A 15,910-nucleotide genomic window follows, 5' to 3' on the forward strand; every position below is an offset into this window, starting at 1 on the left:
GAATTTTCCGAGGGTTCATTTTCTCGGAAATTCCCGATGAAAATTCCGAGGAACAGTTCCTCGGAACCTCCGAGGTAAATTCCGAGGAAGTTCTCCCTCGGTATATTCCGAGGAGCTTTTCGACGAACTGGTGGTCCTCGGAGTTTCCTCGAAAATTTGTTTCCTCGGAATTCCGTCGGAAAATTCCGAGGGATTTCCGAGGAAAAAAAGAATTTTTGAGGAGTTATTTCCGAGGACTTGTTTGGTCGGTATGTCGTCGGAATAACGTTATTCCGACGACATATCGATGATTTTTTTCCTTAGTATGTCGCTGTTTTGTTGTAGTGGAATAACGTGTAACTGGCCACAGAGGCAATCAAGCAACTCACGAGATACCAAACGAATTTGTCCGTATATATCACATTTTGTAGCGATGAAGAGATCATATCAGAATATAAGGCTGACATGTGAGAGACGAGAGGACCCGACAAACATTGAATGAACATATATATATATCTCTAGTTACTCTTTCTTACTCTATATATAGAAGAGATTCCGAAGAGGAGGAGAAGAAGAAGCTAAAGCATTGAAGAATGGTTTCTCGGAACAAGAGTGATTCCTCTATGCGTGATAAGTTTCAATTACTTCGTTCAGTCACTAACTCACATGCTGTAATTAGATTCCACCATTCTCTATTTTTAACTTCATTCTTTATATTGTTATGGTTTGTCTCTTCTCTATTCATAATCATAAACCAATTCAGTCATACTATTTATATATGTATCATAAATTATAGATATTCGATTAATCATATTCAGAAACACACACACACACACACACACACACCAATTTAGGGGTGATTCTATCATTTTTATTTTTCATTAAAGATAAAACTTTACTCCTTTTCATTGTATGTAATATACATTTTTAATTTTACAGTGACAACTTAGATATTGACTAACAGGGTCATCTCGAACTTTATATAGACCCTGTTCAAAAAAGAAAATAAGACCCCTTTTAATAATTTGAAATAATTTAGATTTTTTTACAATTATTATTATAATATAAAATAAAAAAATCGTTTTAATTATTTTATATCTAAATAACACAATTTCTAGTTTTAATGCAAATCATTGATCAAATCATTGAACTTGATCATTTGACATTTTTCAATGCAAATCCATCGATCAAATCATCAAATTTGATCATTTTTCTAGTCATTCTTCTAATTTTTTTTAGTTTTTTTACGTTTATTATATCTAAATCAGAAATTATAATCTATAAATATAATAGAGCAAAATTTGGATAGTAGTTAGACAAAAAGCTATATACTCTTTGATTAGGCAAGGCATTCTTTTTTTGCTTGTCGACAGAAGTTGTAGGCTAGTTTTGTCTTATGTTTGCTATATTTTTTTAAATTAAAATGGTGAATAAAATATATCCTCTTCTCCCTATTTATAATCACTAATTGATAATTGTTTGCTAAACATAATCAAATTAGAATACTAACTTTCTATACTATAATTGAATATTCAAACACACATCAACAACTATTTTTTACTTTCAAAAATATAGAATTGATATAAATACTAATTACTTCCTAATTTATTGCATTTTTAGCTGGTTATATAAACAAAATAAAGAATTGTAATTTATATTTACTGGTTATAAATACGAAATTTAAATTCAAATATAGTTATTCTGACTTTCTTATAAATATATGATTTTAAATTTATAACTATTACTAAAACAAAAAAAAATTATGGATCCTCTAAAATTTTGGACCCTGTTGACTAATATATTTGTTATTTAAATTTTCTTCTTTGTCAATCTTCAACTAACAATTCTTCGTCCCAAGCCATAATGAACATATATTTATTACAAGATACGTAAAAGAGCCAAAATATGATTAGTGAAATGCAAAAATTTCTTGAAAATCCAAGCTCGACCATACCAATGATATCTCATAGTATTTTACAGGAGAGCGAAACATCGATCATAACAGATGCATCAAAGTATATCAAAAATCTTAAGAAGAAAGTCGAAGAAATCAACAATGTGACCACGTCTGAGCAATACTTCTGTGATCCTACCGATCCCATGGTATATAAACGTATATGTACCCTTTGGGTCTTTACGCATTTACATTAAGGAGCTTCAATTGATTTTGAGGTTTTGTACTGACGATAGGTAACAGTGGATACCCTAGAGAATGGATTCTTGATAAATATAACGTCAAGGAAGAATGATGGGGGCATGTTGGTTTGTCTTCTTGAAGCCTTTGAAAATCTTGGACTTGACGTTGTTGAAGCTAGGGTTTCATGTACAGACTCATTTAGCATGCATGCTGTTGGTTCATCAAATGTAAACACACTGATCTACCTCGCCATCATTATATACTAGTCCATACTTCATAATTATCACTAATGATTTATAGATATTAATAATTTCTATATAATCTGAATTAATCCAGAATGATGATGGTGAAAGCATGGATGCTGAAGCAGTGAAACAGGCAGTTGAAGTAGCAGTCAGGACCCGGAGTGATGGACATGAACAAAAATGGTAAAGACAAGCTCAGTGTTACTCTGGATCCTCTCTCTCTATATATATATACATTTGTTTGACCTAAAAGAGGATCTTAGCTAGACATATATTGTATGTCTCTCTAATTAATTAAATGTATAAGTGAATTTCTTTGGCTTCAAATTAATAATTAAAATCTATCACTAGTTTGTGAAACATTGTGTATAAATGCAGATCTCGGAAGAACACTTTTTTCTGTCTTCAAATATATATAATGGAGCTAGTTGTAACTTAATTTCTTTTGGTCTCGATATCTCCTCCTCATAATCAAGAATATTTCCCACATTAATTTGATGATAATATATTCATATCCTCCTCACGATCAAGAAAGTTTAGCATTTCAATTTCTCAAATATCATTGTTGACAATAACATCAATGCTATGTGGCCCATGTACTGTTATTGGCGTATTGCCTTCTTTTTTTTCCTTCTCGAGCTTGGTATTATTTTTAGTTTCGTACTTTCATCAGCAACGCGTTTTCTATATATTCCTACAGATTTTGATTTTACTTAATAGTTATTGATAAGTTTTCTGGGCTTCCAACTTAAAACCAATTGGCAATTAGTGTATTGGTCCAAGTCCTTTATATATTACTCAAGTCCCTTTCATATTTCTGATGTGAGATCTTCTCTCTAATACCCTCTCTTGAGATAATGGTGCGTACATTAATCTCGCAGAATCCATCATACCCCCTCCGAAATCATGTTTTATTTTCTATCGATCTCGGCAGAACTGAGCCTTCTATGGGCCATCAGCTAATGTGATGACCGGGCCACTGTTCGGGCCGAATTAATGGGCCAGCGGATTGAGTCCGCTCTGATATCATGATAAGTTTATTTGGGCTTCCAACTTAAAACCAATTGGCAATTAATGGATTGACCCTAACTCTTTATATATTACTTAATGTCACTTAGAATTCCCGATGTGGGATATATATCCCTAATACCCCTCCTCGAGATGATAGCTCTTATCAGCTAGAAATCTCAGAACATTAAGACAGTTATACTCGGTCGAGCGAGTTAATTACGAACTTTATACCCAGTTGGATAGGGTTATATTAATTAGGGGTGTAGGGTATTTAGGATCTGGGCTCTGATACCATGTTAGATTCAGATTTATTATGGGCTTCCAACTTAAAATCAATTGGCGATAAGTGGAGTGGCCCAAGTCCCTTATATATTACTCAAGTCCCTTATATTATTTCCAATGTGGGATCTTTTCTCCAACACCCTCCCTCGAGATAATGGTGCGTATACCCATTAATCTCGCAGAATCCATCATATACCCCTCCGAGATAATGCTTCTTTTCTAGCTATCTCGAAGAACTGAGCCTTCTATGGGTCATCAGCTAATGGGATGATCGGGCAACTTTCCTGGCCGGATTAATGGGTCAGGGTGTTGGGCTGGCTCTGATACCATGACAAGTTTCTTGGGCTTCCAACTTAAAACCAATTGGCAATTAGTAGATTGACCCATGTCTCTTATATATTAATCAAGTCCCTTATATTATTTCCAATGTGGGATCTCCTCTCCAACACCCTTCCTCGACATAATGGTATATATAACCATTAATCTCGCAGAATCCATCATATACCCTCCGAGATAATGCTTCTTTTCTAGCTATCTCGAAGAACTGAATCTTATGAACTCTTTAGATCTATAAAATTGATAAAAATCTGATTATTTTTTAACCACAAAATTAGAGAAGAAATAACTTGTGAACACAAAATTCTTAGAACACAACTATTTAATCAAGTTTAATTAAAATTTTGTATATTAATAATGATTGTGCTTACAAGATCAATGAATGTTATAAAAAAAAGACAGCTAAAGAACAAAAGGTAAAACGAGGTCGATGAGTTTGAGAGAGAAAGAGAGCTCGAGGTCAGATTGTATATGTGTGTGTATGAAGATATAAATGTATGTTCTCTCTCGTTTATACTCCTCTTAGTCGTTTCAGTTCTCCAATATCTCTTCTTCCTCTTGTACACTCGATCCGGACAATATTCTCAGGGTTGTTCCCATCCTCACTCCCACGATTATCGGAACTATCGGTGTTCTCTTCATTGAAGTCAAACTTTAGAGATCGTCCATTGACTTCGACCTCATTGGTTTTAACCGAATCGGGATTTAGGTCCAACAAAGTTGATTAATGAAGAATTTATCAGAGGAAATAAAAATGTAGAGATTTGGGATATGATAGCTTCAAACACACTAACACATATAACAGCTAATATAGACATAATATACAATATGTGAATTTGATAGCCCATCAAAGACAAGACACTAACACATATAATATTATTTATTTTGTTAAGATACTGTTAATATAAAATACATGACGCTTATGTGGCCCCAAATCTGGGCATCAAATGTATGGTACATATATAGCTCATGGCCACATAATATTATGTAGTTGCAGTTCCAAAATGTATGGAATATAACTCCAACACCCTCCCTCGAGATAATGGTGTATATAACCATTAATCTCGCAGAATCCATCATATACACCTTCGAGATAATGCTTTTTTTCTAGCTATCTCGAAGAACTGAGATTTTTATGGGTCATCTGCTAATGGGATGATCGGGCCACTTTCCGGGCCGGATTAATGGGTCAGGGTGTTGGGCTGGCTCTGATAACACGACAAGTTTCTTGGGCTTCCAACTTAAAACCAATTGGCAATTAATGGATTGACTCAAGTCCCTTATATATTACTCAAGTCCCTTATATTATTTCCAATGTGGGATCTTCTCTGTAACACACTCCCTCGACATAATGGTGCGTATAACCATTAATCTCGCAGAATCCATCATATACCCCTCCGAGATAATGCTTCTTTTCTAGCTATCCCGAAGAACTGAATCTTATGAACTCTTTAGATTTATAATATTATAAAAATCTGATTATTTTTTAACCACAAAATTATTTTGAAAGCACCCTCTATATTTTCTTGAATTAAGTAATCTTTCTAAGAATCAACGACCCCATAAGGGATAGAGCTTCGTGATCATCATTTCCAGCCAATAAGAGTATATCGGGGTGCCATATTTGGCCATGAGCTATGTACCATATATTTGATGCTCAGATTTGGGGCCACATAAGCATCATGTATTTTATATTAACAGTATCTTAACAAAATAAATAATGTCATATGTGTTGCTTTTAGCCTTGTATAGTGTATAGTAACATAAACAGAAAGGGAAAGGGAGTTTGACTTTGAGCCCGCCCCCACCCTTTGAATGTATCTAACATGAATTTATCACAAAGGAAAAGAATAGAAAATGAGATAGATTTTCAAAAGAGAACTCTTTAGAAACCATTAATTTACTTTATAGAATTAATACTTTTTTGTTTGAAAACATTTTAAGGGTTTTTAGTGATGGAAGTACTCTTTGAATCCTTTACCCCTCCTCAACAACATCCTAACTTTAGAAAATGTTTATAGGCGACAAAATAACTATAATTTCCTTCGTTTCTTTTTATTCATTTCTCGCTCAGAAGGATCCCAAATACTTAAGACCAGCTCTTCTTACAATTTCTTTTATAGTCCATTTTCCATATATTCAGATGGAGGCTTAAATTAACTAAGTCCAAACTTAAGTTTTCCGCTGTCTATCCCCCTATATATTAATTGAAAAACATTACAATAATTTTTTTATACCCACATGTCATCACTACAATGATTTTTAGAATCGTTAGAGAAATAAGTTGGTCTATCTAAATATATAATAAACTTTTTACTAAACTAACCATAAATTTATTATTAATGTTTCTTATTATTTCCTTAAATAAAAATTACGGAATTTTCTAATGTGGCTACAAAATTAATGATTTTGAATAATAAAGATTTGATAAAAATTAATATATTCTATCATATTTTTTTAATTTTAAACTATTAAAATAAATTAAAAAATCACATTAACTATATACTAAAAATTTAGATTTTTCTGTATATTTTATATTTTTTATTTTTAAAAACACTTATAAATTACTAAAATGTTAAAAGTCTTACATTCAAATATTCTGATCAATGGTTTAAATTTTTTTTTATTATAAGATACATTTGATTACAAAATCATATAAGTAGAAAGTCTTATTTAATAAGTTGTAAGATTAAAATATTTTACATATATATAGTTTTAATTAAAATATTTACCATTTAAAAATACATAAATATTTTAGTTTCAAAATTTACTTTAAAAAAATTCTTTTTTTTTTTGATAAAATCTTTGAACAAATATAAACAACTGAATTAAAAAATATATATACAAATTAATGAAACTATTAATCACGTAATGAAAATTTTGTTATTAGTAATTTAAAATTTTTGCTATAAAAGATACAATTGATAAAAAAATCATATTAGTATAAAGCATCATTTGATAGATATTAATATTTAAAATATACTATATATGTTAATATCATTTAAATTTAATTATCCACCATATCAAATAGAAAAAAAAATTGTTTGGATTAATAAAATTTATTTATATGTTTGAACCAATTTAATTATATATGTAATAGTTACTATTTTTTTTAATTATTCAATATATATTTATTATTTCATAATATGTAAAATATATAATACAAGAAATAATTTATATATAATGTTCATTTCGCGCAAAGCGCGGATCTTAACCTAGTGTTTAGTTAAAAAATTTGAAGATTAACGAAAATCGGGATGACGTGGGTCCAACGTAGGCATGGGCGTTCCGGTCTCCGGGTCGGGTTCTGGCCGGTTCCTTTCGGGTCCGGGTCCTTCGGGTCCTAAACATTTGGACCTAATAGGTACTTATAAATTTTTGGTTCGGGTTTGGTCGGTTCTTCTCGGGTCCGGGTCGGTTCGGGTCTATAATTAAAATAGAGTTATTCTTGGGTTCACCCCCTAGGGTGAACCTCTAGGTTCACCAACCAATAGAATTTCATTATTTCAAATTCGATATCTTTTAAAAAAGGAAACAAAATATTGGCAAGTTATATTATGTTTTTAAAATAAAAAAGTAAAAAAAAAATAGTAGTTACAGAAAAAAGAATTAAAAAAAAAAAATTTAACGTCGTCAGCAAAACACTAAACCCTAAATCCTAATCCCTAAACCCTAAATCCTAAACCCTAAACCCTTGGGTAAACCCTTGGATAAACCCTAAGCCCTTGGGTAAACTCTAAACCCTTGGGTAAACCCTAAACCCTTGGATAAATCCAAAACTCTAAATAAAAACACTAAACCCTAAAACTTTAAACCCTAAATCCTAAACCCTAAACCCTTGAATATGAAATAACACAATCCTATTGGTCGGTGAACCTAGAGGTTCACCCTAGGGGGTGAACCCAAGAATAAGTCATTAAAATATGAATAAAATATCCGTAATTTTTCGGGTCCATATCGGGTCCAGATCGGGTTCGGATATTTAGGATCCAAAAAGGATATAACATACCCAAATCCATCAAATTTAGTCGATATTTTTCATATATATCTAAAATTTTGCAAAATAACTTAAATGAAACTATTAATAATTGGAATAAAACATTTTTAACTCTAAATTTTATATTTTAAAGCTTCATATTACTTAGAAATGTTACAAAATAATATCAAACTAGATTAAGATATGAACGCTGCGTGGGATGAACATCGTATATATAAATTATTTTACGTATTATATGTTCTTTTATATATTATAAAATAATATATGTATATATTGGATAATAAAAAATTCAGTAACTATTACGTATATAATTAAATTGGTATGAATACGTAAATAAATTTTATTAAGCCAAACGATCACTTTTTTATTTTCTATTTTATATAATTAAATTTACATAATATATACATAGATAAATAGTATATTTTAATTTTGATATATTTTTAAATGATGTGTTCTACCTATTAGTATCTTTTTATAACAAAAAATATAAATCGCTGGTAACAAATTTTCATTCTGCAATGTTTTTGAAATTTTTAGTAATTTATAGTTTTTATAAACATTCAATGCAAATTTAAAAATTTAAATATTAAGTTGTCAGTATTTTTTCAAGGATTTTATCAAAAAAAAATTGTTCAAAGCAAATTTCAAAAATAAAATCTTTATGTATTTTCTATGGTATATAGTTTAATTAAAATATATTAATATATATGAGACTTTTTACTTACATGATTTTGTAATAATTTGTATCTTGTCATAAAAAAAAAATCATGGATCATAGAAATTTCAATGTGAGACATTTTAAAAAGTTTAAAATATAAATCTTTATAAGGAAACTTGTAGATGTCACAATAAGATTAGTGTCATATCACATTCTATACTAAGCCACTAGGTAGTAACCCGCGCCATGTCCGGAGTGAAATAATTGATTAGATTATTATTTTACGTTGTAATAAGAGATTTGTCGTATAGTTTTTTCAAGGGATGGGCATTCAAGTATTCGTTCGGATTCAGTTGATCTATTCAGATTTTGAATTTTTAGAGTTAGATATTTAAATATGATTTGGATATTTAAAAATTTCGGTTTGAATTTGGTTTGGATTTGGTTTGAACATTGCAGGTTCGGTTGAGTTCAAGTTCGGGTACCTATTTTAATTATATAATGTTTTAACAGAAATCCAAATATACTTAATCTTCAAAATCCGAAAATAAAAATAATATAAAACATAAAATTTTGAATAATGTAAGACTAAATAATTAAATTTACATAAAAATACTTCAATTTAAATATTTAGATGGAGAAAAAAAATATATTTTTGGTATTTTGAACATATTTTGTTATTTTAGATATTTTCATATCAATGAATATCTAGATATAAAATTTAGAATAACTAATATATTTAAGTATACAATTATGTTTTAGATATTTTTGGTATCCAAAATATTTTAGTTTAGATCAGATATTAAACTTTTAGATCTATTTGAGTACTTTTTTGACAACATAGAGAACTATTCTACTAAGAAACCACCGGATCGGAAAGCCAAGCCGGAGGTACGGAATCAACATATAACATAGCTGAAGGAGAACTCCTCGCACCTCGTACAAGCTTGTCCACCATTGTGTTTTGTGCTTTTGGTATATGTATGATCTTGAAATTAGAGAAGAAATTCTTACTGCGGCAAAACTCCTCCATGTGTGTAGCAAAAGCTGGCCAATCCTCAGGTGACGAGACCATCTTCACCAGTTGAGAACAATCCGTCGTAAAAACTACTTCTGAGAACTGCAGGGTCTTCATGCACTCCATCGCCCAAATCAGTGCTTCACATTCCACATGTAAAGGTGTCAGGCTTCATCTTAGGTTCATCGACCCCATCATAACGTCTTTCGAATCCCTTGCTTGACAAAACCATTCCTGTCCCGTGAAAGCATCTTGTTCCCTCCACGCTCCATCAACAAAGCAAACTCTTGTAAACTCCATTGATTCCCAGTTTTTGACTGGCGGTGAATAACCAGGATGTTGTTGTACCAATAAATGTGCCTCTGCACAAAGGGTTCATTCCACCTCTGCTCTACGCAATATTTCCCGCGGATCCCCATTCCTATTTTGATAAAAAAAAGTTTCATTTCTATTCTTCCATATATACCACAAAATCCATGGAAAACAATCTGAATCGTTTTCCTTCGGAACTCTCCAAAACAGATAATCCATGCTAGTGTAAACCGATGATGATGGAAAAAACCCTGAGGGAGAAGGGATCTTTGATAGAGCCCAAGTCTGTAATGCTGGTGGACATTTAAAGAGAACATGATTTCTAGTTTCATCCTCTGCTCCACATATACTACATCGTACTTAATCATTTGAGTACTTAATCAGTTTTAGTTTGTGTTTAGTATTACTTTCAAATCAAGTTTGGTTCGGTTCTTCGAATCCAAATATTTTGCCCAGACTTACTTTCTTCTACTGATATAACGAAAAATAAATAAATGTAAAACTAATATGTTGGGCTTATTTACATACATAATTATTGGACCATACTTTAAGAATACCAATAAAAATGGTTGGACGTTGTGTCAATATTTTTTGGTCACATTACAAAATTAACGTAGTCTATAACCAATAACGTGTACTTTCTTATAAAAAAATCTTGGTAAATATAATAAAACCACGATACAATCGAGTGAAATGGGTTAGAGTTGCGTCGAAAATAATGTGATCTCTTCACTTGGTACATGAATTCTGTTTTTCAATCGATTTCGAGAATTTTATTTTCTTTTAAAGCTTTTATGATTTTTTCTAACAATCTGATTATGTTTCTAATTCTTGGTTTGATATGAAAACTCTATAAAGAAAAATACTACTTAGCTAAACTAAAGATCCAACTTTATGTGTGGCATTTTTCTCCCCAGTTTCCTTAATTCATAACTAATCACAATTATTTGTTGCTTTCGTATGTATATACCTCAACCATGGCCAAGTTCGGCAAAATACAAAACTTTCAATTTCTTGCATTCTCATTCCGTCATTTTAGTTGATGTGAATCTTAATAATTTTATAATTTATTTTTCTCAACAATGATATTATTCAGTTTTTGCCTGGACAGAACTTCAATTAACTAATACAAAGATTAAAAATCCGAAAACTAAAAATGAACTGATTAAAAGAAATTAATATGTGAACACATTAAATTGTCTGCGATAGAGTTAAGAAAATTAGTGTGTGGGCACATTAATTGTTAACTGTAAATATAACATGTAAGCATTCTAAAGTTGAAATGATTGTGAGACTGACACGTGTCAATATGTGTGTGAACATATTTATTGCAAATGCTTCTCCTTTAATATATAAGGGATGTCATCATTTTTTTTTCAAAATCAATGTGTGATGACACATGGCAAATAACTTATCAAATAATGTCCAGGGGATGGGCTACAGGATGGATTTCCATTGATTGTTATTGATCTTCAAAGATTTGCATACATATTTTTATCCAAAAAATATCCTTCTAAGGTAATTTATAAAATTTATTTTAAAACATTTCCAATTTTTTAAATGTAACCAACACTAGTAGCAATGATCCAATTTCCACTCGAAAAAGACACAAGGAGATGATGAATATTTCAGAAATGATAATGAGTGTTGGGTAGTTCATTGTGTGGATGAAAGCTTGCCTAAGCTATTCAGATGATGTTTCAAATATCATTTTCTTCACCAGCAGGTGAAAAAATAATTTCACTGTCCATGGCAACGATAGCGCTGCGCCTTGAAGAATGTGTTGGTAGAGAAAGGATCGTCGGCCATGAATGACAAGCTTCCACCACTATTGCTTACGCTATCCTGCCAAGATAATTAAATTCAAGCATCTCTGCTTCTTGTTATGGTGTAAGAACATCATAGCTGCTTTTGTTTTCTTTGTATATGTCAAGTTCTTCTTGTTATAGTTTTGAAATAAATGGGAAAATGTTGAAATTATTATTACTGGTTTGTGTAATGCTACGGAATCAACGTGTATTTTTTATTATATGGATTTTAAAAAATTTATGGGTATAAGTCTTATGAATAAAAAAGTAAAGAATTTATACCCCAATAAGATAGAATTACAAAATCAATAATAAGTAAACTTTTTGATTAATAAAGGATTTTGAATAGATTTTAAAAATCTTCAAACCAATAACAATGGAGTTTACTAAGATTTTATAACTCCGTAAACCAATAATTATGGATTTTCAAAATTTTATAATTCATCTAGAATCTATCTACCAATAACCTCCTGCTTTAGCAAGTTTCGGTCCAACATCAGCCTTAGCCTTGACCTTAGAATCAACCTTAGCATCCAGTAACTCAGTCTTAGTCTCAGCTTCGGGGTTTGTCTGAGTCGTGGCCTTAGGATCAACCTCGGATTTAGGCTCAGCTTCAGCCTCCACGGGCCAGTAAGAAGTCTTCTTTACAGTCTTTTAAACTGTTTGGAAAACTGCTACAGGCTCAAGTTTACCTTTTACTGTCACCTAATTTTGTTCCTTTATATCAATGCAAATGACTTTTTTCTGTTCACCCAATACAAATGACTCAATGCCTCAAATTGTTTTATAGATTCTAGAAGGTTTAATATAAAGTACACATGATATATATATATATATATATATATAATATAAAAGATGGAGTAATATAAAATACACTTGAAATATAAATTTAGAGAAAATACATGATTCAAAAATGTTTAACAATTCCTCATTACCAACATGATTTTAAATCTCAGAGAACAAAACAGTTGTTCAGTTTTCAGCTCAACCTAACTTAATATTCTATGATTAACATGAAATCTCAACTAATTAATAAATAAATATATAAAAAGAGAATTCGTAATGCAATTTCCTGTAAAATCCTTAACTTCGAAATGGGGAATAATCGTATCTAGTTCATGGCCACATACTGGGGGTGATTGGTTGGGTTGTAGGAGTTGACTTTAGCTTTAATATTAATCTTCAGTCTTTAAATCACCAATCATATTTTTATCTTGTTTTTTGAAGTTACAGCCAAAAAATAAAAAAGTGGTTGTAAAAGACTTATTTTCTAAAGCCTCATCTTTTTGGCTGTAGAAAATATGTTGTAACAATCAATTTTAAAGCTACATCAGTTACAACTAAATCAAAAAAATCCTACAGCCAAAATTCTACAGTAAAGTTTATACAGTTTAACCGCAGTTCCACATATAGAGCAAAAGAATCCGTTAGTATAGTGGATTTTGGGCTTGTACATTGACATCAATAGAAATTAGAAAGCGGAAGTGAGTTCAACTAAAAATCCATGAATCCCTCCTTAATAACATCTAACTTCAACAAAATGATTATAGGCGACAAAATAACTTTAGCTTTGTCCCAAATTCTGTTTTCTTTTTCATTTCTTGCGCAGAAGGATCCTAAGTTCTTACACCTTTTATTGTCCAATTTTCCATATATCATAAATGATGCTTGAATGAATTAAGTCCAAACTTAAGATTTCTGGTGTCTATATTTAGTTAAACTGAAGCTTATAGAAAGTCGGTACTACATGGGTCGGGCATATTGTTTAGAGAAAACATTTTTTAGTAAATCGGATACATTTCTTAGTTCTTACAACAACAGATAAACATAAGATAATAAGAAGCATTGCAAATATGGATTGAAAGCATCATTACAATCTTTAGTACTTAAACTTGTGGTGGCTTAGTCTCGGCTTCAACGAGTTTCTGTTCAACGTCAGCCTTAGCATCGACCTTAGGATCAACCTTGGCATCAAGTACCTCATCATCAGCCTTACCCTCTGTCTTAGTCTCCGTTTCTGCGAGTTTCGGTTCAACATCAGCCTCAGGCTCGACCTTAGTAGCATCAACCTTAGCACCCAGTACCTCAACAACCTTACCCTCAGTCTTAGTCTCAGCTTCAGGTTTTGTCTCAGTCTCGACCTTAGGCTCAGCCTCGGCGTTAGGCTCAGCCTCAGCCTCCACGGGCCAGTAAGAAGTCTTCTTTCCAGTCTTGGAAACTGTTTGAAAAACTGCCTCAGGCTCTACTTTACCTTTCACCGTCACCTTTTGTTCCTTTATATCAATGTCAAATGACTCAACCCCTGAAATTGTTTTAAAGATTCTAGAAGGTTTAGTATAAAGCACACATGAATTATATATGTGTGTATAATAATTAATATAAAATATACTTGAAATATAAATTTAGAGAAAATACCTTCCATTTTGCCTAGGACCCTATTGACGGCACCAACGCAGCCTTGGCATGACATACCAACTTTGAGGACCACGGTCTGCATGTATTGGTAATACATCAAGGGCTTTTCATTAATTAACAATTAGTCAATTAACTTTACGTTTTAATCTTATTTGTACTTTAACAAATAAACTCCAATATCTTAAAAGACCTTAAACTGACACTCAAACGTTTGAAATACAGATGGTGCCCAGACCAATTAATCTATCTCTTCTATTTCATGATTTAATATCATTTAGTTCAAAATATTAACCGTCCATATGCATCGGTTGAATCGGCAGTTTACTAAAAAGTTGATGAACGGCAATCCTATAGAATTGTTAGCATCTTTTGGCAACGAACATGAAAAGACATCTATTGCTTGAAGTCATCGTTGTGTGGTCAATAAGCAGACGTAAAACAAAAAGGAAACAGAGATTAAAAAATAAAGAAGAAAAACGTGAGGTGACAGGCAAAACTACCTGAGACATGGCTACAAGTAGATAAATCGAACCGAAAAGCTTTGATACGAATTAGATAAAAATGAGGAATTAGATGTTTGTTTGTAGAATGAGAAGTAAGATGGTGTGTTCTTGATTATTTATAGAACGCAAGAAAGCATAGATTGCGAGGAGGAAGATGAGGAGATGAAGTTTGCGTAAAGCAAACGAGAGCATTAAAAGTTAGTGCATTACCGATACTAATTCCAATAGAATGAAGAAAAAAAAAACTTTAGGAAGGTTACTAACACCTAACGTGGAAAAAAAGACTACCAACTTTTAATTCCATTAACCGAAAGTATACAAGTACAAAAGAATGAAGCATTCATTGTGTGGTCTTGGTGTAACTACACTTGCCTATTTGTAGTACCTTCTGTTTTTTTCATATTCTATTTTCTTAACTTAGTGTACCTAACTACCAATCATGTTTAATGCTAGAATATTTAGTCAAAATCAAGTTTTTTTTGTCAATACTCTAAATCAGTTTTATACCAAATTTTTCCTTGTTAATAAGGTTTGTAAAGAATATCATGTGATAAAAATATTGAATATTTAATCTACTAAATCAGACTATTTATATATAGTTTACATAGTGTAAAACCGACCAGCTTACATATTTTTTATTATACATAAATTTGAATGGTAACGGCTGATGGAATGGATTTAATCGTTTTTTTTTTCATAATCTGAATTCGGATAAAGATTACACTTGCCTAACAGCACACACACATGTACACCTCTTAAAAAGAGGATTGTGAATAAAATAACCGAAGAAAAATAAAGAGTAAGAAAATATAAGAGAAAGGACACTAGTAGATAGGCCTGGGACGTATCCGGATATCCGGGAAATTTAGGGTACCCGGATCCGGATCTGGATCCGTCGGATCTGGATCCGTCGGATCTGGATCCGGATCCGTCGGATCCGTGGCTTCTGGATATCCGGATTCTGGATATCCGTCTCGATATTCTATTAGCCGCGGATATCCGGATCCGGATCCGTAAAAATAATTAAAAAAAATACTATTTTTTTATATAATATCTAAATTAAATATTTATACAAGATTTATAAATATATTTATATATGTCTCTAATATTTTAAAAACTAAAATATAAGATTATAAGATTAATTCATGTATAAATATTAATATATCAAATATAAATATTAATAAAATTTAAAAATTAAAAATTAATGTG

The 15,910-nt window shown here is 31.3% G+C and overlaps 2 protein-coding genes across 2 annotated transcripts; one reads left to right on the forward strand and one right to left on the reverse strand.

The window, feature by feature from the left end:
- Positions 1–453: 453 nt before the first annotated feature.
- LOC106340110 lies at positions 454–2,771 on the forward strand. The gene is made up of 4 exons (XM_013778972.1): positions 454–650; positions 1,960–2,082; positions 2,170–2,343; positions 2,453–2,771. Exons 1-4 carry the CDS (start codon positions 573–575, stop codon positions 2,546–2,548), a joined length of 471 nt encoding a protein of 156 aa, XP_013634426.1. The 5' UTR covers positions 454–572; the 3' UTR covers positions 2,549–2,771.
- A 10,773-nt stretch (positions 2,772–13,544) lies between these two features.
- On the reverse strand, positions 13,545–14,894 carry LOC106339375 (copper transport protein CCH-like). Its single transcript, XM_013778168.1, has 3 exons — positions 14,699–14,894; positions 14,199–14,274; positions 13,545–14,085 (listed from the first exon to the last, which is right to left on the reverse strand). The coding sequence occupies exons 1-3, from the start codon at positions 14,705–14,707 to the stop codon at positions 13,670–13,672; spliced, it is 501 nt and encodes a 166-aa protein (XP_013633622.1). The 5' UTR covers positions 14,708–14,894; the 3' UTR covers positions 13,545–13,669.
- Between the last annotated feature and the right edge of the window lie 1,016 nt (positions 14,895–15,910).

The sequence above is a fragment of the Brassica oleracea genome, chromosome C4, assembly GCF_000695525.1.
Source record: "Brassica oleracea var. oleracea cultivar TO1000 chromosome C4, BOL, whole genome shotgun sequence".
Classification (NCBI taxonomy): domain Eukaryota; kingdom Viridiplantae; phylum Streptophyta; class Magnoliopsida; order Brassicales; family Brassicaceae; genus Brassica; species Brassica oleracea.